At 41.3% G+C, this 26,609-nt stretch overlaps 1 protein-coding gene across 3 annotated transcripts in view; it reads left to right on the plus strand.

The window, feature by feature from the left end:
* Positions 1–20,945, plus strand: part of HGD (homogentisate 1,2-dioxygenase) — a 54,086-nt gene extending 33,141 nt beyond the window's left edge. For 2 of the 3 annotated variants that reach the window (XM_005548044.4, XM_015446384.3), the window contains exons 7-14: positions 380–414; positions 1,235–1,314; positions 1,878–1,977; positions 3,808–3,932; positions 6,558–6,662; positions 9,846–9,972; positions 14,750–14,931; positions 20,587–20,945. In XM_005548044.4, the coding sequence (XP_005548101.1) occupies positions 380–414; positions 1,235–1,314; positions 1,878–1,977; positions 3,808–3,932; positions 6,558–6,662; positions 9,846–9,972; positions 14,750–14,931; positions 20,587–20,736 (904 nt within the window). In that variant the 3' untranslated portion in view covers positions 20,737–20,945. Of the gene's footprint in view, positions 1–379; positions 415–1,234; positions 1,315–1,877; positions 1,978–3,631; positions 3,933–6,557; positions 6,663–9,845; positions 9,973–14,749; positions 14,932–20,586 lie in introns of those variants that run through there. The other variant, XM_074033376.1, reaches the window with a different exon arrangement.
* The last annotated feature ends 5,664 nt before the right edge of the window (positions 20,946–26,609 follow it).

Raw genomic sequence — 26,609 nt, forward strand, 5'->3', positions numbered from 1 at the left:
TGCCTGGAACATTCTTTCCTTTCTCCAAACCCTCACCTAGATAACACCTTCAGACCTCAGGTCAAATGTGTCCCTTCTTTGAAGAAGCCTTTGCTGATTCTTCAAACTAACCAAGTCCCTATTCTTTCATTCCCTTGAACTTGATTTTCACAGGGTCATTACTGTCTGCAGTGATATTGTTCTGTAATTATTTGATTGCTCTCTGACTCCCCACTAGACTCTAAGTTCCACAGGGGCAGAGCCTGGGTCATTTTGCTCCCCATTTTATACCCAGCTCTTAGCTTGGTACATAGGCACTAAACAATGATTTGTGTTATGAAGTAATTTGTCTAGATAATGTTAGAAATGAAAATCACAAGAATTACTCTATATATTTCAGATGCTTTTACAATTCAGATGGGGACTTCTTGATTGGTGAGTTCTGAAGACTTCCGACCTCCTCACTGTTAATTGACCCCTAACTACAAGCTGCTTTCTAATTTTATGCACATTATTTTCCTTCATTCTCCAATCTCTTATTTCATTTAGTGCAATCCAGAGACTGAGGTCTAGAGGCCACAGGTGGTCTGGAAAAGATTTCTAGTGTACCTCAAAGCTCCTATTCTATTTCCTTGTCTGTCTTTGCCCTTCCCTTCTGGACCTTTCTGATATGGGAGACCTGGGCAGCTGAAAAGAAATGAAGACTAATACTAGTAGGATTAACTTATTAAGGTAACTGTATTTGCCTTCAAACTCACTCAGTAAAAGCCCATTTATCATTAGTAACTGCAATTTAAATTCAAATTTTCATGAGACCATCTAAAATGTAAAGTCTATCAGATATTGTTCTGGTCTGCCTATTATATTTGATGGTTTTTTTAGTATCAATATTTTGGAATCAACATTTTGGTGTATATGTTACACAAGCAAACGTCAGCCTTTCACTGGAACTATCAGAAATGGGTGATTTTCCATCCTATTTCTGCTACCCCTTTTTGGCCATGTCACAAAATTGTGCATATACAAGTTTCTTGCCTGGTGACCAAAAAAGCAGAGTCATTGTTTTATTCACATTCTTCTAGATAGGAAAATAACTAATCTAAGTTGTCAGAATTTATCTTTTTCCCCAAGAGACTCAAGAAAGCTCTTTTCATTTGGAATGAAAAAGCAAATGCAGCCTTAAGCCTTTCCTGTTCATGAAATGGTTATCACACCAAAAGAATTGCTCACCACTGCCCTGTCTTTTTTTGTTCAGTTCCCCAGAAAGGGAACCTTCTCATTTACACTGAGTTTGGCAAGATGCTTGTACAGCCCAATGAGATCTGCGTCATTCAGGTTGGTGATGTGTCCCCTTCTCTTCCCTGCCTCTCACTAATTTGGGAGCAGTCAGATGTTTCAGCTGCTGCTATTTCCAACTCTAAAATTTCTCTGTCATGTCTGGGCAACGAGAAGGGAATTTGAGTTATGCAGAAGGTTCCATGTGCTGAAGAGTAAGCAAGCTTGGGTGCCTGCTTTGTTTTAATATAGCACATAATTCTAAAACAAAGACCACTTGTCACTGCACTTTCCTAAATATTTACCTACACTCTGGATAAGGCCCTGTTCCCACTAATGGCAGTAGAGGCAGTGAAGGTGGACATTTTTTTTTAAATGTGGCTAAATCAGGCTTCCGTTATCTCTGGACCCAATGAGAGGGTAGACTAGAATTGGCTTGGGTCAATATGTGATTAGGATTTAAGTTTTTCTTTTTAACTCATGTTTGCTCTGGTAACCTCCCAAGCAGCTCAACAAACCAGAGCTTTACTTTTGCATGTGGGACATGCTATGGCTCTGGGCAGCTTCTTTATAACTACAGCTGTGATTTCAGAAGGCACACCAGTGTCTGCTTTCCATTCCAGAGAGGAATGCGGTTCAGCATAGATGTCTTTGAGGAGACCAGGGGCTACCTCTTGGAGGTCTACGGTGTCCACTTTGAGTTACCTGACCTTGGACCAATTGGTAAATCTTCATTGCAAGCCTCTACGCCTCGCTTGAGATGTAGGACACAGATAATTGCATGAAAGTTAAACATCCTTCTCGCTTCGCTGTCTCACTCAAACTTCCACTTTTCTCTCTAGACAAATTCTTCTCTAGACCAAGGGTCTGCCAGAAAATATATGCAGAACAGAAAGCAACCCAAACCAATCTATTATAAATCTCTCTAGAATAGTATATAGGCATTGGAGATAAAGGCAGCATGTAATAGATTTCTGGTTGCATAGTGTGTACAGGAATGAATATAGAAGTTTGGGTTACTGTGGGCTAGGGTCGCCAGAAACAGCTCCACAGAAGAGATGAGAATTTGACTAATTCTTTATGAAAAGTTGAGGAGAGTAAAGAGGAAAGGGAACAGCTTTGTAAAAGCATACAAGTGAGAATGAGCTTTGTGATTAAGAAGAAGATCTTTTTGTTAAGTCAGTGAGATTTATAATGGATTGGTTTGGGTTGCTTTTTGTTTTGTATATTGTAAGACTATAAAGTAGGAAGGCCATAAAAACTCCCTGGGCTGTATTCCTATGGAAAGGAGGGATGGACTGGGTGACACATAGTCTACGAACCTCTGTGTACACCCCACCAAATTCACACACTTAGCAGTCAAAAAAGTACATAACTCAGTGCTATGAAGGATCTAGAAACCACACTCCAGGAGGCAGATCAAAACATTCAAAAGTGAACCAAGGTCCCCCCAGCCCCCATTCTTCTGGCAAGCTGGAGGAAGTGAAAATGTTAGGAGGGGTTGTTCTCAAACTGTCTCTTGGAGTGAAAGGAGTGACTGGAAAAATTGGTCCTTGGTTTCCTCTTTGGTCACATCTCCCAGTTCTTCCCTTCCTTGTCAACAGCTTTTTAGAGCAAACAGGGACAGGCCAGTGTGTGCCTTCTGGTCAACTCCCCTGAGGAATCCAAATATGCAGAGGAAGGTGGGAGGCAGCAAGAGGCAGCTGGAGCCGTGGTGGGCCGTCTGTCATCCTGTTCACCGCCCACTCTTCCCACTCTGCTCTGGCTTCCTGCTGCTCTATAGTCAGCATAGCCTCCAGGTTCCATGGAACATGTACCCTCTGGAAAATATCTATAATTTGCTAACCAGCCGGGGGCTTATTTTTTTTTAACCCCAGGAGCTGGAAATGGTAAAACACTCCTCAGCTCGCTCCTCTCAGAGTTGCATTGTTTTTGCATGTACGTTTTTCATGTTTGCTCTTTTGATTTATTTTCTTTCTCTGGAGGAAACACTCACTCCTAACCAAAGGTAAGCAGGCAGGTCCTAAATACTTCTTCCTGAGTGGCAGACGGGGTTTTTCAGGCTGGAGAGCAGTTTTCAGACTTGGAATCTGAATTCTGTCTAAGGAGCAGAGGCATGCCTCAGGCAACAGCACGTAACCCTTCCTATCTGAGATCAAGGACTGTCATGAGTTCTAGAGTATTCAGGCGTTCCTTTAAAAGAAAAAGTTCTAGAGTTCTATCAGATATTCCCTTTTCCTCTTTTCAGGTCTCTTTCTCTTTTCCCTTCCCCTCACCTGTAGTGATAAGATAATGCATATAAGGTGGTTTTGTTAACCATAGTCACTCCACAACCTTAGAAGGTAATGCTGGTTTTTGTGAATTTTTTTCTGACCAGATTCCTTGGGTCTTCCTAAAAGGTACCAGACTGGAAATCCAGTGAATCTTTAAGCAATGAAAGCGATTTGTGGAGTGGCTCTTGACATGAAAGAAAGCCTTTCTCTTCATGCAACCATGGGCGTCTTTCCTATGTTTTGGAAGTTTCTAAAAGACTTTTGGGTTACTGTGTTCTAGGGGCCAATGGCTTGGCCAATCCTCGTGATTTCTTGATACCCGTTGCCTGGTATGAGGATCGCCAAGTACCAGGTGGTTACACTGTCATTAATAAATACCAGGGCAAGCTGTTTGCTGCCAAACAGGTAAAGTAAGAGGGTTGGCAGGCAGGGGAGGAAATGAAGGGTGATTGAGCACTTACTGATTGCCAAGGCGAGTGTTAGAAACTTTACATATATCCTTTCATTGTTATCATACCACTATGGCACTACAGATAAAGCAAATAGTTCTAGTAGTCAATGATACCTTCATAGTCATGAAAAAGGCCAGTAATGATAAATAATTTACCAACTTCACAGTAGGTGGCAGAACCAGCATTTGAACCCATATCTATCTGACTCCAAAGGCTGTGCCCTTTCTACTCACCAAGCAATGAAAATCTTAGCAATATGTGGGTCTCTGTAAATGGTGTGGAAAGCATAATATATGGGCAGCATAATATGTTCTGAAAAGGAAATGAGTTAACAGATCAACCAAGATTTATACTCTCCAATACCACCCTATTTCAAATGCAAGCAATTCTACAAAACAAGTAGAATTCAGTTAATTAGCTTGGCTTGGTTTGTACCACCAGGCTGGCAAATTCAGGACACAAGCAAAGGCACAGATCTTAATAAATAATAATAACAACAATGTAATATGGACTCTATAACATATTATGAAATATACTGAATATATATTAGAATAAAATAATCATATAATAAGAAGAACCCAAAGATCTCTTCTGTTTAGCATTATTCGTTTGCTTCATTTTGTCTATTTGACTTATTCCTTATGTTTTCCAAGGTATGTTATTCTTCTCAGGCAACATCTAGAGATAATGCGAACCAGCTGAGGCCAACCAGTTTGGCACTTAAAACTAACCCTTGAAGCAGACACATTGTTATTTTCATATTCTCTGGGTCAGGGTCTCTCAAAATTCCAGGGCTATTTGTATCAGAAACCCTCAAGGAGGCTTGTTTAAAATACAGATCCTAGGCCGGGCATGGTGGCTCACCCCTGTAATCCCAGCACTTTGGGAGGCTGAAGCAGATGGATCATCTGAGGTCGGGAGTTCAACACCAGCCTGGCCAACATGGCAAAACCCCGTCTCTACTAAAAATACAAAAATTAGCCAGACGTGGTGGTGCACACCTGTAATCCCAGCTACTTGGGAGGCCGAGGCAGGAGAATTGCTTGAACCCAGGAGGCAGAGGTTGCAGTGAGCCAAGATCATGCCATTGCACTCCAGCCTGGGCAACAGAGCAAGACTCCCTCTCAAAAAAAAAAAATGCAGATCCTCAGATATTACTCTAGCCTTGCAAAAAATGATAAGCTCTGGAGATGGGACATGGAAACCTACATTCATTTTAAGCATGTTCCCCAGATCATTGTTTACATACAATTGTTAAAGAACCACAATTCTAGAACCAGCCAGTATCTCCTCCAGAAAGATTTGCACTTTCCAGGTAGACCCTGTGCTGGTTATTCTCTGTGTGAGTCCCCACTGATCCATCCTCCCTCTTTGCCATGATCTGTGTCCTGGAAGGTTAACTGTATCACCCAGGCTCTCTAGCCAGCTGGCTTCTGTTGGGTTCAACCCACAGGAAACTGCAAGGCAGGAGGAAAGACAAATTGGGAGATTTCTTCCCCTGCTTCCTCCCTGTTTAGGACTGTGTTTCTGGCAGTAGCTGCATCCCCCATATGACCTCAGTTCCTGTTGGACAGCCCTAGTGGTATGCTGGAGCTGATTCATAGTGACTTGCAAAAGCTGATATGCACACTTCTGTCCAACTCTGTATTCAGTGATGTCATATTGGTAGCTAGAAAATCATCATGGTGAGACTATATCCACCTTAGAAATCAGTAAACACTATATGTCAATGCTTTATATATTTTTTCAGAGTGCTAGTTGTTAAATATTTACCAGCACACCACTGGGTAGCACCCTTCTTTATAGTCCTAGCATTTGCTGAACTACTATAACAATATTTCCCTCCTTATTCCACATGCCCAGGAATGGCAGTGTCTTCCCACTATTGCTAGGCTCAGATACCTCAACACTTCTAGTCATTCCAGTTAACCCTAACCATGCCTCTATGAGTAGTGCCTTCATTAAAATCTCTAGAGCTTTCAGACCCATAGATACAGAAGGGACAACCTTCCTATAGCAGAACACTGATCCTCTTCTACCCCAGGACAGGACCAAGAAATATTATGTTAGGATTGCTCTGAAATCTCAAGTCCTTGGAGTGGGAACTTTTAGAGGCCTTCTCCCCTCTCCTGGACTCACCAACCCAGGCACTGTGTCTATTGCAAGTTCCTCTAGGCTGAAATTACCTGGAGAACTATCACAGCAGGTACTCTCTGCTCCAGGAAACAGAAGGTAGCCCAGATTGTTTGAGAATTGCTGACATCCACAGATCCTCACAGTTAGGTTAAAAATTGTTGAAAAGGCACTACTTGGAGAATGTGCTGTGCTTCTGCTGCATTTGTGATCAGAAGGCAGCTGCAGCTTATGAACCAGAAAAATAGGGTTAGTGGCTAAGTAGAGGGTGTGTGGAGCAACCACAAAATGATTCAGGGTTGTACTTCTCCAAAAGGATAGTAAAATTAAATCAAGAACAAAATCAAATCAAAAGAAGAGAGAGGTATGCCCAGTACATATTGTGGGATCACAGTTACAAAAGCATTTGATGGTAAAATCATCCTTTCCTGCTTTTTGTGATTAGGATGTCTCCCCATTCAATGTTGTGGCCTGGCACGGGAATTATACACCCTACAAGTACAACCTGAAGAATTTCATGGTTATCAACTCAGTGGCCTTTGACCATGCAGTAAGTCTGAACCTTGCAGGGGCATTGGGGTGAGGCAACCCTTTGGTGGGAGGGGTCCACAGTAGACTCCTGACATTTCCAGAGTCATCGTTGGAAGCCCTAGATATAGTCATTTATCTTATGGTGAAGGAGTAAATAACATAGCTAGTAGGGGAGCCAAGCCAGATACTCAACATTCCCTGTGAACACAGCTTTGTTCTCTACAGAGCATTCGTGATAGTCTGACTTGTGTTTGCCAAACTAAGTGGATAAACAATTTCTTTGTGGAAAATTTATCCCCCAAAACAACCAAGTGGTAATGTCAGTGGTAGAAGGAGGAGAAAGGAACTTTGTGAATTTGAAGAAGTCTCTGACCTCACAACTCTCAAGAGTCTCGTCTATGATCTCTGCCTTCTCACCCCAGTGCCTTCACTCCTGGCTGTATTTGGCAGTGACAGAACGAACAGCCCACTTCTAAAGTTACTCATAACGTTCAGTGCTTGAGTTTAAAAAAGAAATTCTAGAGCATGAACTTGGTCATATTTTTCACTCAGTTAGGGGGCCACAAATAAGTGTCTGGTCTACAGTGCAGGCTCCCAAGACCCTACATTCTTAATAAAGTGATGGTTCTGAGATCGGGGGGTGGGGGGCAGTTCATTCTGCAGCCCACTTCATAAGAGATGAACTTAACCCACAGGCTGGAAGGATGATTAGAGCAGAAGTCAGAGACTCAGAGGCAAAAGGATCATCCTGAGCTAGTTCAGTTTATCTCTGGGGGGACAAAACCACCTCTCCGAACAGCAGCAACTCTTAATAAAAGCAAAGGGGAAAAGAAAAGTGAGATATCAGACCCCAAACAAGCAGCATGAGAAAGGATCCCGAGACACTGATAAAGCTTGATTTGCTGCTTCACTACCTTTGCTGCTTCACCACCTTTGCTGCTTCACTACCTTTGCTACTTCACCACCTTTGCTGCTTCACTACCTTTGCTACTTCACCACCTTTGCTGCTTCACTACCTTTGCTTGAATAGTTTAGACCATTTCCCATGACAGATGCAGAAATGTCAGCTCTCACAGCAATAAGGGTTGGGTTTATTTTTATTTGAATTTACACAGGTGCAATCTTCTCTGTATTGCTGCTATAATTATTTTTCCAAAATTCAGTTCTGATCATGCTACCACTGTACTCATTAGAAAGCCTTTGCAAGTTTCCCATGGCTTAGGATTAAGTCTGAGCTCTGAAGCATGGTGTTTGATGCTCTTCACCATCTGTCCCTGGACTCATTTTCCAGTATCACCTCTTGCCCCTCTCCCTTCTGTCAATGCACTGGGGTTTTAGCCTTATCTCCTCTTAACAAAATCTCTGTGCACTTTCATGTGTTTTCTGTGATTAAAATGTCATTTCCCTTCCTTCCCACTTCCTTAGTCCTTCCTCCCTCCCTCCCTTTTTCCCCCATCCCCCCCACCTTCCTTCCTTCCTTTCTTTTTTTTTTTTTTTACTTTTATTTTAGATTCAAGGGTACATGTGTAGGTTTCTCCGCTCTCTCTCTCTCTTTTAAACTTTTATTTTAGGTTCAAGGGTACATGTGCTCCTTCCTTCTTTCCCTCCTTCCTTCCCTTCTCTCTCTCTCTCTTTCTCTCTCTCTCTTTTTCTTTCTTTCTGTTCATTCTTGAATACTTACCTCAAATGTCACCTCCTCTTTGAAGCCCTCTTTGACCCTTTCAGGTAGAATTAGCTGCCCAACCGCCACCCCCCAGTTAATGCTAAAGAAGCAGGGAATCTATCCCCATGATCTTTGAATCTCCAGACTCTTGCATGGCATCTGAAAGGGAACATGATTGTTGATTTCAATTAAATTGAATCTCAATCTTTTCACTAAAGAATTCTGAAGATTTTTCAAAAGTATAATCTCGTCCCTCAACCTATTCCATCTTACGCTACCACTATGAAGACTAGTGATGTAAATGATGTGTTTTAGACCTGAAAGTCAAACAAAGGTAGGAAAGCAATGAACGACTTCTCAGACTTTTCTGCCAATGGATACAATCTGGAATCTCTGTGTTCTCCCAAAGAGGAGCACACCTACACCAAAACTTGGATTTTGCTTTATTTCTATTTCCACTTTGCTCTGAGCATCCCTTCTGCTGCACATCTCAGCTCTAGTCAACTTGACCTGAGATTGAGAAGCAGGCACTATTGGTTCTGAGACCCACGGGGTAATAGGTTGCATGTAATGTGGGCTCAGCAGGGTGAAAAAGTAGTTCAGAATGCTTTCAGCTGGTGTTAATTCATTTTGCCTCAAGCACAGCAAGAGGAAAAAGTCATATGAGTGATTACTGCACCTTGATGACAAGCCCAGACTTCTGTTGTTTGATCAGAAATTAGGCGGTCCCTTTGCAGCAACATGGATGCAGCTGGAAGCCATAATCCTAAGCAAATTAATGCATGAATAGAAGACCAAATACTGCATGTTCTCACTTATAAGTCAGAGCTAAACACTGAGCACCCATGGACATAAACATGAGAAAAATAGACACTGGAGACTACTAAAAGGGGGAGGGTGGAAAAACTACCTATTGGATATTATGCCCACTACCTGGGTGATGGGATCCTGTATTAGTCCATTTTCATACTGCTATGAAGAAATACCTGAGACTGGGTACTTTATTAAAAAAAAAGGGGGGGTTTAATGTATCCACAATTCCACATGGCTGGGGGGACCTCACAATCATGGCAGAAGGCGAAGGAGGAGCAAAGCCGTGTCTTGTGTGGCAGCAATCAAGACAGCATGTGTAGGGGAACTGCCCTTTATAAAACCATCGGATCTTGTGAAACTTATTCACTATCACGAGAACAGCACAGGAAAACCCACCCCCACGATTCAATTACTTCCCATTGGGTCCTTCTCACAACATGTGGAGATTATGGAAACTACAATTCAGGATGAGATTTGGGTGGGGTCACAGCCAAACCATATCAGATCCCTACCCCAAACCTCAGCATCACACAATATACCTGTGTAACAAACCTGCACATGTACTCCTGTATCTAAAATAAAAGTTGAAATTAAAAGTTGAATAAAAATAAATAAAAAGAAATTAGCATGTCACTTGCAAACACCTTCATGTATGCATGCAATATGTGTCATTGTCCAGTCACCTCCCTTGCATCGTGCGTTCAGTCTCTCCTTGTGTATTCACAGGACCCATCCATTTTCACAGTGTTGACTGCCAAGTCTGTCCGCCCTGGAGTGGCCATCGCTGATTTTGTCATCTTCCCACCTCGATGGGGGGTTGCTGATAAGACCTTCAGGCCTCCTTATTACCATAGTAAGTCTCTATTTTACCAAGCCACATTTGTAAGCCAAAGAGACAACAAAGCAGTGAGCACTACCCATTGGGAATAATGCCTGGGTTGTTTCTGGACACCTACCCTGGCTTGAATTCAGGATCCTGCCTCACAAGGCCAAGCTTTCATCTCTTTAAGGGATGGTAATTGTGTTAGTCCATTCTTCATTGCTATAAAGAATACCTGAGGCTACTTAATTTATAATGAAAAGAGGTTCATTTGGCTCATGGTTATGCAGGCTGTACAAGCTGCATGGTGCTGGCATCTTTTTCTAATGAGGCCTCAGGAAACACAATCATAGTGGCAGGCAAGGGGGGAGCTGGCGTATCACATGAGGAGAGCAAGCAAGAGAGAAAAGAGGAAGTCCCAGCCTCTTTTGAGCAGCCAAACCTCATGTGAACTCATAGAGTGAGAACTTACTCATAACCGTCATGACGGCATCAAGTCATTTATGAGGTATCTGCCTCCATTACCCAAACACCTCCCACCAGGCCCCAGCTCCAACACTGGAGATCACATTTCAACATGAGAGTTGGAAGGAACATACATCCAAATTATATCAATAGTGATGCATTGACTCTGAGCCTGGTTTCCGGTTTCTCTGTCCCTATAAGAGGCAGAAAGGCTGGTAAAGTTTAGAAGCCTTGTTAGAAAGGCTTCTAAACAAGTTTCCTCACATTTTAGATGTTTCGTTTTGGAGAATGCTGGGGAAATTGTTAGTTAGTCTGTTGTTTTGGGAAAGTTCATCACCTAAGTCTAGTTCAGAGAACCAGAGAAAGAAAAAGAGAGAGAGAGAAAAACAGAAATGTGCATTCTCCAATTATTTTGGCAGGGCAAAGCAGACTGCAGCCTACATTAGGGAATAGACTCTATTCTGGAAAGAGTTTCTACAGAATATTTGTTGCCTAGTACAAGACCTAACAAATCTACTATTTTTATTTTATTAATATTATTATTCTTAGCACCTAATAGTTATTGGCCAATTTCTATGGCCCTGTTACAAGTTTTTTAAAAAACTAACTCATGAAGTGTTTATAATAATTGTAAGAGACAAGTAGTATTATTGTCCCCCCCGCCCCTTTTTTCAGAAAATTAAACTGACACAAGAGGGATTAAGTAACTCTCTCAAGGACTCACAGCAAGTTAAGTGTAGAGTCAGGATTTAATTGCAGGCTGTCTGACTCCAGAGCAAACACTCATGACCACTAACTGGTATGGCTAGCATAGTGCCTGATATATAGCATGCTTCTAATAAATGTTTATTTAATAAGTGAATGTGTCAACAAGAATAAATAAAGTATTTCATGGCTGTACTTAATGAGGTTGACATTTTTAATTGTGCAATAGCTAGCTGAAAATCCAATCAAAGGTCAGTGTGCAATTCTACTTCCTGGAGTGTGCATTTTTTTGTACATAGAGTTCTGGGAAGACTCTAAGAGGCATTCCACCTGGAACATTCTAGAAAACCAATTCCTTTCTTTAGTAAACTCCAGGGCCTTCTGTTTATATTAGGTCCCTCTTTATATATACCAGTTCCCAGGTGTCAGGGCTCAACAGAAAACAACAGTGCACTGAATGGCCAATTTAGCTATTTTATAGCATCAGGAATGAAGGCCCTCAGGACGGACGAAGGCCACTCCATGGTCAAATGCCAGCATCCCCTTTTCAGATAACACCATCATGGTAGAGAAAAGAAAACAATCGGTTACCACTGCAAAGACACCAGCTATTTTGTGAATAGCATCATAAGTCCCTTCTAAAAAATGTCAAGCCTACTAAGGACTCTAACTTTTCTCCTCCTGGAAGTTAGTGACCTACAGGCCTGTTGTCAAGGAGAGAAAATTGCCCTGGCTGATAGTCTGTACTTCACATGCTACTCCTTAATAATTCACTGTTTCACTCTTGTTCTTTTATTGAGGTTACTCTGTGTGCCTGTAGTGGTTCTTACATTTACCATGTGTCAGAGTCAGCTGGAAGGTTTATTAAAACACAGATTATTGGGCTCCATCCTCAGAATTTCTGCTTCAGTAGGTCTGGGATAGGACCTAAGAATCTGCATTTTTAACAAGTTCCCAAGTGATGCTGAATCTGCTTTTTTTTTTTTTTTTTTTTTTTTTTTTTTTTGAGACAGGGTCTCGCTCTGTCACCCAGGCTGGAGTGCAAGTTGTACAATCTCAGCTCACTGCAACCTCCACTCGCCAGGCTCAAGTGATCCTCCCTGCTCAGTCTCCTGAGTAGCTTGGACCACAGGTGTGCACCATCACAGCTGGCTTTTTTTTTTTTTTTTGCATTTTTAGCACAGACGAAATCTCGCCATGTTGCCCAGGCTGGTCTCGAACTCCTAAACTCAAGCAATCCACCTGCCTTGACTTCCCAAAGTGCTGGGATTACAGGTGTGAGCCACCGTGGTTGGCCAGAATCTGCATTTTTTTTCACTGGCAAGTCAGGGGATTCTGATGAAGGAGGTTTACAGACTGCTTGTTGAGAAATACCAGCCTAGAGCATGTCCCTGGCCCTAGGTGGAGGAATAATAGAGTCATCTGATTTAGACAAGTTTACTACTGTGCTATAGGGTCTCAACCCACTCCTTAATTTTTATTTGTAGTTCAGACTTCCTGACACAAATAACCTTGAGAGATGCCTCCTGTAGTTTTTTAATGACTCTCAAAGTAAATTTGGCCCCAGGGTAGATCTTATAAAGGTATGGGTACTCTGAGTTAGTTGGAAAAAACTACAGAATCCCAGGTTAGAAAAGCGTTTTCTAGAGATATTAAAAATATTGCCTTGGCAATACTCAAAATCTTTGCTACTTTGATGTGACTTTATTATAAGAGAAAATGGAGAATTATTTCTATAGAAATATTACCTCCGATCATCTTAATGTGCCTTAGTCAACTAGATTCAGCTTTAATCAGAAAGGCAAGGTCTATCCTCCCACTGTCCTTTGAAATATAGAAAATGATATAGAAATGTCATCACCAAGCTCATTGCTATCTAAATTCATATTCAGATCAAAGCTGAATTCCATTTTGCTCTCTTCTTAAAATTAAGCCATGAAGGTGACCCTGAGGACACATACTAGAGCAAGGAGCATGACACCAAATTTAAGTCATGAGCTGAACTGTTTTTTAAACTTAGACACTTTATGCTTACATTTGCTGCTTTTTCTGTATTTCCACTTCATAGAGAAACAAGTAGAGCTATGGTCTGGGTCTCCCTCTTCAGCAGGAGCTCACAAACTCTCACTCACTTTGTAGGGGCCTGCAGTAGCTTTCTGTTTCTGAGCAGGGTGGGTGTGGTTGCTTAGTAAATTATAAAAGCATTTGGCACTTGGTTATACTGCACATGTAAGCAAGAGGGCAGGCATGCATCCTGTCCAGTGTAATTTTGTAAGGGTTGCCACTGCCACATCTCTCTACTCCGTCCTTAGTTTACACTCTCAGTACTCTCACAGGACAGACTATGAGTAGCTTTAAAGGCTGTGTTGTTGTTGTTGTTGTTAATTATTTCTTTTTTAAGTAGCTTTAAAAGCTATTTCTTATTCATCTCTGTCTCATGGTACCCAGCACAGTATCTAATTATATATGCTGGCTGGCTGGATGGGCAGATGGGTGAAGGGGGAAAAGGACAGATGAATGAATGGATGAGTAGATGTGTGGTTTGAGATGGAAAGACACTTAAATTTGCTCAGGTGTTATATTTCTTTAATTCCTGCTCTATTGTATTGCTACTCTAATAAAGAGCTTTATTTCAATAGAAGCATAAGATTGGAAGAGTGGAAGCATGGTGGTTTTTGTTAAATTTTGTGTAACTCTAGAAAGCAAACTAGGACCAATGAATTTAACTCATATAAAAGCAAATTTCCATTTAATATAAGAGCTTTCTTATGCACAGAGCTCTTCAATAATATGATACGCTTTGTAGAGTGGAAAACTTCCATTCACATCCAGGCAGAGCCCAGGAGGTAATCAGTCAGGAAAGATATAGAAATTTCTTCTACATTGAGTAGAAGTAAGGATCCCTTCCAATTTTAAGGTTTAGGACTCTATGAATAGGGTATCAATGAAAATAGAAAAAATAAAAACAAATCCAGAAGACATTTTGAAGAACAGAAAAACAAGAGGATAACAGATTCATCTATAGAAGATAATATTTGTCATAATAAATAGCATTTCTGGTCTGTTTTATACACATACCAAGACTCTTTCACACAGATTATCATCTGATAATGGACTTTAAGTCTGGAGTTCTTTTCATTACATCATCATCCATCAAAACACACACACACCCAATCTAAGCCTTCTAGATTGGGAATTAGAAATATGGTGTTGCTGTGTCCTACAGTGGAGCTGCCTGGGAAAGGGTTATGATCTGGGAGATAAGATAACTTTGATAGAGGGCTTGTAAGCTTACATGATAGAGTACATTCACTCTTTATTATGACTACCATTTTAATTATTATTGTCTTCTCTGGGCCCTGATTTTCTTTAGATCTAGCCTGATTCCTGTAAGATAGTGGAACTCAAGACCTCTGATAATCCACATGGCCATGGAGTAGAGCCATGCCTGCCAAGAATGCCAATATGAATGTTTTGTGATTGTTCTTCTGTCAATCCACATTCTTTATTAATCCTATACAATTTATTAGTTTCTCCTATGTTCTTGGAATTCTGCAGAAATAATGCTTAAGGGATCTTTGTGTTTTACTGGTCTTGCCTTGCTTGGATAATAAAAATAATCCTGCTTCAACCTTCCCAGGGAACTGCATGAGTGAGTTCATGGGACTCATCCGAGGTCACTATGAGGCAAAGCAAGGTGGGTTCCTGCCGGGTGGAGGCAGTCTGCACAGCACAATGACCCCCCATGGACCTGATGCTGACTGCTTTGAGAAGGCCAGCAAGGCCAAGCTGGCACCTGAGAGGATTGCCGATGGCACTATGGTAAGTATGTTAACTGCCAGATTCCGGTGGCCTCTGAACTCCCCACCCTTGCTGAAAGAGGTGGCCATTTTTCATTTCTCCAAAGTCACAGAGGAAGAGTCAAAAGGGGGAGAGTTACATGACTGCATAAGTACATTTCCATGTATATATACACACATCCTTGTGTATATGCTAGACTTCTGTTGTGGTGGTGTAGAAAGATCTTCGGACTTGGAGTCAGACCTGGGTTCTGAGTTCAGGTCCCATCTCTTAGTTCCTGTGTGATCTTGAACAACTCACTTAGCTTCTCTGTGTTTCATTTTCCCCATCTATAAAATGGATATAGTATCCAACCCAGCAGATGGCTATAAGTGAACCTAACAGACTGTCCAACACTATTCAAATGTAAGGGAATATTATTAATACTATGTGAAGCCTCTTCCTGTATCCATATGCAGCCCTAGGAATATGCTATGTCTCAGAGTCTTCTGCTTTTTGAAGTAATCCTCCAGGGCCACAATAGTGGTGGAGGCAGGATGTCACCTTCAGCACATGTTTCAAACCAAGGAGGGTCAAAAAGCCCTTGCCTCACTATAGTCAGGGCTTGTGAGAAGCAATTCTCAGCTGTTTTTTTCATTTTTCTTTGCTCTGCTTTGGCATGGATGCAACTGATGGGATTTAAAACCTGTTTTGTATTCCTCCTGTGTCAGGCTGTAAACATTGAGGCTGAACACAATTGCAGTTGGCTGCAGTGCTTGATTTTATTTTGCATTCTTCGAGGTAGAGTTTATGGTCCACGGGGAGTAATTTTATGCTAAATCACATGCAAATTTGCTTAACTTTTTAAAATAAATGCCTTGAATGCTACCTGGTTTAAAATCCATAGCACAGACTTGCCTGCTTCATGCTTACAAATTACCCTAAGCAGTGAGTATTATCTCCCTCTGTCTAGTGCAGTTTGCTTTCAGTCCCAACCCTGGAGCCAGAGTTGGTGGAGCTCCTCTGCAAAAGGAGGGTGTACAGAGTCCCATTTGCTTGCTTTGGCTCTATTTCCCATTTCAAGGGCCTCTGTGGAGTTTCTGTCGAACCCCTACATCTCAATGAGATGCAGTTTGGCAGTCTCAGTTAAGCTGTTACCTCTGAAGTCTCCTGGAGGTGCATTCCTGGAGGCTCTTCCGGAGTTGCCACTCAATAACCTTTGGTGCCCCAATTTGGCTTTGGGTGGTCAATGTTATGAGGGAGCTGTGTTTTACAACAGTGAGGCATAGGACAGGGCTGTTTCTATGAGGAGCAATGCTTTGAATTACTAGTGAGAAAGAGCTCTCCTACTAGGATGGGAGACCCTGGGTATCAAGGAGCCAGAATACCTGAGGACAGAGGGTCCAACATCTTACCGAGACCTAACTTTTGGTCGTCCTCACCATTTCCCATTGTATAATTCAGACCCAGGTCTATCTATATACCTTATCCTTATTCTTGTTTGGAGTGATTAACTTGATACAACACCGTCTTCAAAGTCAGCTGGATGGGGCTTTTGTTAATCCAGCCAAATGGAGAGGCTTTTAAGAAGCAGCCAGCAAAGAGACAATAGGAATAGCCATAATAATCCTTATGTCTGAATAGTGCTTTTCAAATTTTTTATTACTTATTATTTTTATGGATACATAATAAGTATGTATATTTATGGAGTACATGAGATATTATGATACAGGCATATGATATGTAATAATCACATCATTGGATAAATGGGGTATCCATTACCTCAAGCATTTATCCTTTGTGTTACAAACAATCCAACTATACTCTTTCAGTTATTTTAAAATGTGCAATTAAATTTTTATTGACTGTAGTCACCCTGTTATGCTATCAAATGCTAGGTCTTACTCATTTTTATCTTTTACATATTTATTTATTTATTTATTTTTAACTTTTATTTGAGGTTCAGGGGTACATGTGCAGATTTGTTATATAGGTAAACTGATGTCACAGGGGTTTATTGTATAGATTATTTCATCACTCGGGTACTAAATGTACCCAATAGTTATTTTTTCTGATTTTCTCCCTCCTCCCACCCTCTATTCTCAAGTAGGCACCAGTGTCTGTTGTTCCCCTCTTTGTGTCTATGAGTTCTCATCATTTAGCTCCCATGTAGAAGTGAGAACATACAATATTTAGTTTTCTGTTCCTCTAAGTTTGCTAAGGATAATGGCCTCCAGCTCCATCGTGTTCCTGAGAAACACATGATCTTGTTCTTTTTTATGGCTGCATAGTATTCCATTACATATATACATACATATAATATATGTATGTATGTGTATATATACATACATATATGTATGTATGTGTATATATACATACATATATGTATGTATGTGTATATATACATATATGTATGTATGTGTATATATACATACATATATGTATGTATGTGTATATATACATACATATAATATATGTATGTATGTGTACATATACATACATATAATATGTGTGTGTAAAACCCAAAACTATAAAAACTCTGGAAGACGACCTAGGCAATACCATTCAGGACATAGCCATGGGCAAAGATTTCATGACAAAAACATCAAAAGCCATTGGCAACAAAAGCAAAAATTGACATACGGGATCTAAATAAACTTAAGAGCTTTTGCACAGCAAAAGAAACCACCAACAGGGTAAATAGACAACCTGCAGAATGGGAGAAAATATTTGCAAATGATGCATCTGACAAATGTCTCTATGTATGTCTCTCTCTCTATATATATATATATATATGCCACATTTTCTTTATCCAGGCTGTCCTTGATGGGTATTAAGTTGATTTTATGTCTTTGCTATTGAGAATAGTGCTGCAATGAATATTTGCATGTATGTGTCTTTATGGTAGAATGATTTACATTCCTTTGGGTAAATACCCAGAAATGGGATTGCTGGGTAGAATGGCAGTTCTTTTTTTAGTTCTTTGAGGAATCACCACACTGCCTTCCACAGTGGTTGAACTAATTTACACTCTCACCAACAGTGTATAAGTGTTCCCTTTTCTCTGCAACCTTAGCAGCATCTGTTATTTTTTGGCTTTTTACTAATATCCATTCAGACTGGTGTGAGATGGTATTTCATGTGGTTTTGATTTGCATTTCTCTAATGATAAGTGATATTGAGCTTTTTCTCATTTGCTTGTTGGCTGCATGTATGTCTTCCTTTGAAAAGCATCTGTTCATGTCCTTTGCCCACTTTTTAATGGGGTTGTTTATTTTTTCTTGTAAATTTGTTCAAGTTCCTTATAGATGTTGGATATTAGACATTTGTCAGATGCGTCACTTGCAAACATTTTCTCCCATTCTGTAGGTTGTCTATTTACTCTGTTGGTAGTTTCTTTTGCTGTGCAAAAGCTCTTAAGTTTAATTAGATCCCATTTGTCAATTTTTGCTTTTGTTGCCAATGGCTTTTGATGTTTTGGTCATGAAATCTTTGCCCATGGCTATGTCCTGAATGGTATTGCCTAGGTCGTCTTCCAGAGTTTTTATAGTTTTGGGGTTTTACATTTAAGTCTTTAATCCATCATGAGTTGATTTTTGTATATGATGTATGGAAGGGGTTCAGTTTAAATCTTCTGCATATGCCTAGCCAGTTGTCCCAGCACTGTTTCTTGAATACGGAGTCCTTTCCCCGTTGCTTGTTTTTGTCAGCTTCGTTGAAAATCAGATGGTTATAGGTGTGTGGCCTTATTTCTGGGCTCTCTATTCTGTTCCGTTGGTCTATGTGCCTGTTTCTGTATCATTACCATGCTGTTTTGATTACTGTAGCCTTGTAGTGTACTTTGACATTGGGTAGCATGATGCCTCCTGCTTTGTTCTTTTTGCTTAGGATTGCCTTGGGTATTTGGGCTCTTTCTTCGTTCTATATGAATTTTAAAATAGTCTTTCCTAGTTCTGCGAAGAATGTCTCTGGTATTTTGACATGAACAGCATTGAATCTTTACATTGCTTTGGATAGTATGGTCATCTTAATGATATTGATTTTTCCTATCCATGAGCATGGAAAGTTTTTTCATTTGTTTGTGTCATCTCTGATTTCTTTGAGCAGTGTTTTGTAATTCTCATTGTAGAGAGCTTTCACCTCTCTGGTTAGGGGTATTCCTAGGCATTTTATTCTTTTCGTTGCAGTTGTGAATGGAATTGCATTCCTGATTTAGCTTTCAGCTTGACTGTTGTTGGTGTACAGGAATGCTAGTGATTTTTGTATATTGATTTTGTATCATGAACTTTGCTGAAAGTTGTTTATCTGTTGAAGTAGCTTTTGGGCCAAGACTATGGTGTTTTCTAGATATAGAATCAGGTCATCTGCAAACAGGGATAGGTTGACTTCTTCTCTTCTTATTTGGATGCACTTTATTTCTTTCTCTTGCCTGATTGCTCTTTGCCAGAACTTCTAAGACTATGTTGAATAGGAGTGGTGAGAGAGAGCATCCTTGTCTTATGCTGGTTTGCAAAGGGAATGCTTCCAGCTTTTCCCCATTCAGTATGATGTTGGCTGCGGGTTTGTCATGAGTGGCTCTTATTATTCTGAGATGTGTTCCTTCAATGCCTAGTTTATTGAGAGTTTTTAACATGAAGATATACTGAATTTTATTGAAAGCCTTTTCTGCATCTTGAATAGTGCTGTATAACTTGCATAGCACTTCCATATGATCTCATCCAGTCTTTCCATCAAGTCTGTCACAGAAATTCAGGCAGGGATACTCATATCCATTGTTTTAGGCAAAAAAAGAAGTTAATGTATATTAGAGCCCAAACATTAATGTGGGTGCTTTGGGTTGTGGCACAAGATAATTCTATTATTTTCTTTTTGCCTATCTATATTTTACAAATTTCCAAATGTGAGCATATAAAAATTGTAGGGTTTGGTTTTGGGGTTTTGTTTTGTTTTGTTTTTAAAGCCATGTTGGGTAAGAAAAATCAGCAATTGATGAAGCTGTAATGTCTAAGATGCACAGAGTATTTGCATATTCTTTCTGTTGTGGACAAAAACCTCCTGACAGTGAAACATCCACCTTTCAGACACTTTTGAGATATGACTTTTAAAAGTGCTACAGCCATTCCTGCCTTTTCCTTCACCTCCCTCTCCCCCTGTACTCCCTCTTTTTTCTTTTTCCCAGCCCATCTTTTGGCCAGGGTCCTGAAAAGACAGGCTCAAATCCCAACTCTGCCATGACTTGTCGCCTTAAGCAAGTTGTTTCCCGGCTCTCAGCCTTAATTCCTCCTCTGTAAAGTGGGAAGTATGCCTTTTCTCACAAGGACATAGCCACAGTCAGTGAAGTCCCTGAGAAGGTGGATATTCCCAGGATTCTCCCACGTCTGCCCTTGGATCTAGCAGACTTAGTTCCCTAATACCATGAAGACAATGTGAAGCTTAAGGGCTAAATTTTATTTTACAGAATGAAACTTGAGGCCCTGAGAAGTTAAGGGTCTTGTACCAGGTCTCATCAGCTTACAAATGGTAGGACCAGAGCCACAACTCAGGGCTTGAGCCTGCTCTCCTCACCATGCTAGCACACAAATCTTTGATTTGTTATTGGAAGATTTTACCTACCCATACCTTCTGTTGACATCTAATCAAACGTGTTTATTATCTATCTCACCTCTTTTTTCTCATCCCCATCCTCACTTCCTCCAGGCATTTATGTTTGAATCATCTCTAAGTCTAGCGGTCACCAAGTGGGGACTCAAGGCCTCCAAGTGTTTGGATGAGAACTACTACAAGTGCTGGGAGCCACTCAAGAGCCACTTCACTCCCAATTCCAGGAACCCAGCAGAACCTAATTGAGACTGGAACATTGCTACCATAATTAAGAGTAGATTTGTGAAGGTTTCTTCAGAATCTTATGCTTTCTGGTAGTATTGGGAGCGGGGGTTGGTTAAAATGAAAACTCACTTTTCATAGTCAAGTAACTCAGAACTTTTGCGGAAACGCATTTGCAAAGTTCTATGGCTGTCACCTTAATTACTCAATAAACTTGCTGGTGTTCTGTGGAAGTAGTGATTGGTCATAATCAGGTGTTGATGAAACAAGCCTAGCAGGTCAGGTAAGTCTTGCTAAGATTGAACCAAGGCCCAGGGTCCTTTCCTGTGTGGTTGACCTGAAGGCCTTCATTCTAGGAGCACAAGTCCAGGCATGTGCTAGGTATCACAAGACCAGGCCATAAAGCCAAGCATTAAGACCATGAGATGAGACTGGAGGTATGGCAAAGCTCTTAGGAGCCAATCCAGACACGGGGAAATTTAGGGGATCATGAGCGCTCCAAACATCCAGCTTTCAATGGATAAGGAACCAGGCCAATAGGTTGTCTAATCTTGGTAGTCACGTAGCAGCCAATATGATGATACTGGAGAAGAACACCAGCCACCAAGAAGTGAGAACCACTCATTTTCTTAGGGTGATCAACTGTCCCAGTTTGTACAGGACTACATCAATTTTTTCGCTGAAAGACCCGCATCCCAGGAAACCCCTCAGTCCTGGTCAAACCAGGAGAGTTAGTTATCCTACTCTTTACTCATTTATCAGTCCATTCGGGAACCACATGTTGAATCCTTACTACCAGCTACAGATGAAGATGCTGGGGATGGAGGGTTGAATAAAAAGAAGCAGGCTCTCCCCTTAAGGAGCTCACAGTCTGGAGAGATAAGGGCCAAAGAAAATCAAGGTCTGAGTACAAGGCCATGACAAAAATTTCCACTGTGTGAAAAGCTGTACCTACCAGTTCCCTTCCTATGGTCAGCATCCCTCCCAGAGTACTGTGCTGCCCAAGACTTTGGATGAGAGTTGATTAGAGTCTCCTGGTGTGAAAAGACAGGCAAATATGAACAGAAATATGATGGAAAATGATGTTTTTCACTACTTCAGTTCTGTACTTTTAGCACATTTCCCCAGCTTTGTTGCCATAGTAGCAATTTTGATATGCTGCTACCAAATTTTCATTCAGTAAGATGTAGTGAGAGTCAGCTATGTGTCAGGGCCTAAGGATTAGGATTGCCAGATGAAATATAAGAGGCCCAGTTAAATTTAAATTTCAGACAAACCACAAATAGTTTTTAGTGTAAGTATGTCCTGCACAATACTTGGACATTCTTATGCTAAAAAATTATTAATGGGTTACCTGAAATTCTAATTTAAGTGGGTATCCTGTATTTTTATTTGCTAAATTTGGCAATCCTACTAGGGATAAGTGGTCAAGGAGATAGGCATGGTCCTGCCCTTACCAAGGTTACATTATAGAGAGGGAGATGACATGACTTCCCCCTGGAGAGAAAGCAAATAAAATAAATAAATAAATAAATAAATAAATAAATAAATAAATAGAAGGAGTTCGAATGCAGTGGCTCACACCTATAACCCAGGACTTTGAGAGGCCAAGGCGGGCAAACTGCCTGAGGCCAAGAATTCAAGACCAACCTGCCCAACATAGCGAAACCCCATTTCTACTAAAAATACAAAAATTAGCTGGGCATGGTGGCACATGTCTGTAATCCCAGCTACTTGGGGGCTGAGGCATGAGAAATGCTTGAACCCTAGTGGCAGAAGTTGCAGTGAGCCAAGATCACACCACTGGACTCCAGCCTGGGTGACAGAGCAAGACTCTGTCTCAAAAAAAGATTATAATAAAATAAAGAGAAGGAGACAACACAGTAAACAAAATTATTACAAACTGTGGAATGTGCTGAGAAGAAATCGAACAGGGATTGATATGGAATAACAAATGGTATGACCTGGGAGAGATCTTTCTTCAGAGGAAGGAAGGTCTTCAGTGAAGATGTGACTTTAACCAGACCTAATAGAAAGGAGCAAGTCATTGGAAGAGTGGGGATGGGGAGAGGTGGGAGGGGAAGAAGCATTTTAAGAAAAAGCCTCATGGGTTCAAGTGCCTGAAAGAGGAGTGAATGTGGTGTGCCCAAGAGGAAGCTATTGCAATAGTCCAAGCAAAAATAAACCTTGTCCTGAACTAATGAGGTAGCAACAGAGACAGAAGTGGATAAATTGCAGAATGTTTGAGAGTAGACCTGAAATGACTTGGTGGATTAGATGTAATGGGTGAGTCAAAGAAGAGTTAAGGACAGGGCTGGGAGGACTGCTAGGTTTCTGGCAATGGTATTTCATGGTCTCAAAAACTAAGGTGAAGACATCTTTAAGGCTGACAGATGTGAATACCTTTTTTTTTTTCTTTTTTTTTTTTCCTTTTTTTTTTTTTTTTTTTTTTTTTTGAGGCAGGATCTCACTGTGTCACCCAGGCTGGAGTGCAGTGGCACAATCTCAGCTCACTGCAGCCTCAACCTCCCGGGCTCAAGTGATCCTCCCACCTTCAGCCTCCTGAGTAACTGAGACTATAGGCACACACCACTACACCAAGCTGATTTTTTATTTTTTGTAGAGATAAGATCTTGCCATGTTTCCCTGGCTGGTCTTGAACTCCTAGGCTCAACCTATCCTCCCACTTTGGCTTCCCAAAGTGCTGGGATTATAGGTATGAGCCACCATGCTTGGTCCCGATATTCTTTCATATAAAAAAGTCTATTAAAAATTAAACATTAACTAGCAAAGAAGTCAGTACTTTAAAATAAGTTTTAAAATTGACCACTGTAGCAGAGGCTGCCAGTGGCTTACCTACATCCCATCAGCAATCACCATTCAGTGCCAGTTGGAAATTGCCAGCACTGGCAACTCTGCCTGAAGCCAAAGCCAGAACTCAACCAAAGTGCTGAGGAATTAATGGCCTTGGATGTAGCCCTTAACCCATGACAAATAGGAATTAATGGATTAATATAGCAGCTCTGTCACCTCGTACCTCTGAGGTTTGTGTTCTGCCCTGACTTTCTGCAGCTCCCAGAGGGATTCTACTCCAAGTGCCCACATGGCAACTTCTTGATAATGCACCCATTATTCACATCCTCCCCTTCCCTCTCACTTCCCCACTATCCTAGGGTGCTTCCTGGACTCTTCTCTCAACCAATAACTAAGACAACCACTAAAATATTTCATTCACAAACCCCAGCCTTCCCCTTATTACTTCATTCTATCGCTATTCTTATACACATATATCAACTCACCCATTTCAGCTCACTCTACTCTCAATTGGTGGCAAAGCCTTCCTAGGGCTAATGCAACATTTCTGGTTGACATCCACTTAGCACCCAAGCCCTTTTACTTTGTCACCCCACTGCTGGCTGCAACTCCTTAGCTGGAGGCAAGATTTCATCCAAGCCAGACTGTTCATACTAATTATAAAAATATTTCATTTCCTTTTGTTGTGCCTCAGATCAGCTAGAGTTTCCTGTATCATTTTCTTAATTCCCTGTTTTCTAAGATGCCTTCCTCTACTATGCTCCCCAAGAAATATGCCATCTCTTTGCTTAGAAATAGAAAACCTTAAAGAACAGAAAGCACCCTGACTAGGTTTCTTCCAATGACAGGAGAATTGTCTGCCAGATCCCCTTGGCATCTTTATACATATTTTTTTTTCTTAGAGAAGGGTGCAATAACAGCCACCTTCTCTCTTTCTTTCTGAAAGATGTCTTTCACAGCCAGAACTACTAGCAATGGCTCAGGACCAACAGTGCTCAACAGAGGCAATTTTGTCCCTCTTACCCCAAGACATCTGGCAAAGTCTAGAGACATTTTTTGTTGTCACAACTGGGGAGGGTGCTCCTGGCATCTAGTCAGTAAAGTCTAGAGATGCTGATAAACATTCTACAATGCACAGGACAATCTCCCACAACAAGGAACTACATGGTGCTGAATGCCCATAGTGCTGAGGTTCAGAAACCCTGCTCTAGAAGCAGTGGTTCTCAAGTTCGTCTGTGCATTGGATCTTTTCACAGCTCTATAACTCACAGTGCCCAGAGCACACCTCAGATCAACTAAATAGAAACACTAGTCATGAGACCCAAATATGAGAATGTTTTTGAAACTCCTCAGGTGATTCCAATGCACAGGCAAGGCTGAGAGCCACTCTTTTAGGAATTTCAAATCACTATCCAAAGCACCCTCTGTTTTCAACCTCAGATCCTGGTCCAAATCAGGGACTGGTTTTGTTTTATTTATTTTTCAGGGACAGGGGTCTCACTATGTTGCCCAGGCTAGCCTCAAATTTATGGGCTCAAATGATCCTCCTGCCTCAGCCTCCCAAGCAGCTGGGACTATAGGCATGTGCCACCAGGCCCATCCATGTAAGGGTTTCTTAAGGTGTACGGAAAGGAGGTGAAAAATCCCTAAGTCTCCCAACATTTGCATAACATAATGGGATGAGCTGAAGTATTGCCCTTCAGGGCAGTGTTAGATGTGAGTTCTAAATTTCTTTTCAAAGAATCAATATGTCAGTATGTTCAATTCTTTGCCTTCTAGTTTTAAACTTAACTTCTTCGTAAAGCAAACTTTTTTGGCTACCTGCTCCACCCTGATTCATTCCGATTACCTTCTCCACCCAGACTCATTCCAATTACCTGCTCTGTCATAACCATTTTTCCTGCCAAACCACTCACCCCTTCACTCTCTTTAAATTAGCCAATTGAAATTAGTTTAGCCTGTGTGGTCTAACCCTAGCAAATAGGGGAATGACACAGCAGCAGGGGCCACATGTGTCAGGGATAAGAACCCCTTCATCTCCCTTGTCCAAGTGTGCACGCACCATTGCTCCATCTGTAAGGGCACACCCTTCTATAGAAGTAACTTGCCTTGGTGAGAATTGAAAAGAAAATGTCATATTCAAGTGCCATTTCTTTTGTAGCACTGAAACTTTATTTATAACAATTTGGGGGCTCGTCCAGGATTACATTCCCCTCTGGGGACACTCTCTGGTTCTCACTCATGAGGAGGCGTGCCCTGCCCCCTTGTGGCAGCCTCAGGGGTGAGAAATCAAGACCCACCCAGTGCGAGGAGTAATCTGAGCTCTCAGCAACACAGAAAAATAAATAAATAAATAACTGGCCAGCAACATAGCTTAAAGGATCCTCGCATACTGCGACAACCACTCTGTGCACAAATCAAGGAAGGAGAAGCCGCAGGAGCAGGTAAAGTATTCCCTTGGTGATCAGGACTAAGGAAAAAGCTGTGAGGTGGTAAATCATTCCTTAGTTAGGATATATCAAGGAGATAGAAATCACAGGGGCAGTAGAGCATTCCTTAGTTGGGACTAGGGAAAGAAAGCCATGGGGGCAGTGAAGTATTCCTTAGATGGGATGTCTTGGAGGTTAATAAGAGGTGAGAAATCCCCATGATGAGGGGTTGAACCTCAAAAAGAGGTGAGAAATCCCCATGAGGGGGGTTGAACCTCAAAAAGAGGTGAAAAATACCCATGGGGGTTGAACCTCAAAAAGAGGTGAGAAATCCACATGGGGGGCGTTGAACCTCAAAAAGAGGTGAGAAATCCCCATGAGAGGGGGTTGAGCCTCAGAAAGAGGTGAGAAATCCCCATGAGAGGGGGTTGAACCTCAGAAAGAGGTAAGAAATCCCCCATGGTGGGGGTTGAATCTCAAAAAGAGGTGAGAAATCCCCATGGGGGAGGTTGAACCTCAAAAAGAGGTGAGAAATCCCAATGGGGGGTACTGAACCCCACACAAACCTCCAGTAGTAAGAAAAATATTCAGAATTCCCCTTTCCTTTCTTCTTGGGGGAAGAAAGAGTAGCTCCTCTCCCGCTAGTGCTTCTTC

Source organism: Macaca fascicularis, chromosome 2 (genome assembly GCF_037993035.2).
Source record: "Macaca fascicularis isolate 582-1 chromosome 2, T2T-MFA8v1.1".
Classification (NCBI taxonomy): domain Eukaryota; kingdom Metazoa; phylum Chordata; class Mammalia; order Primates; family Cercopithecidae; genus Macaca; species Macaca fascicularis.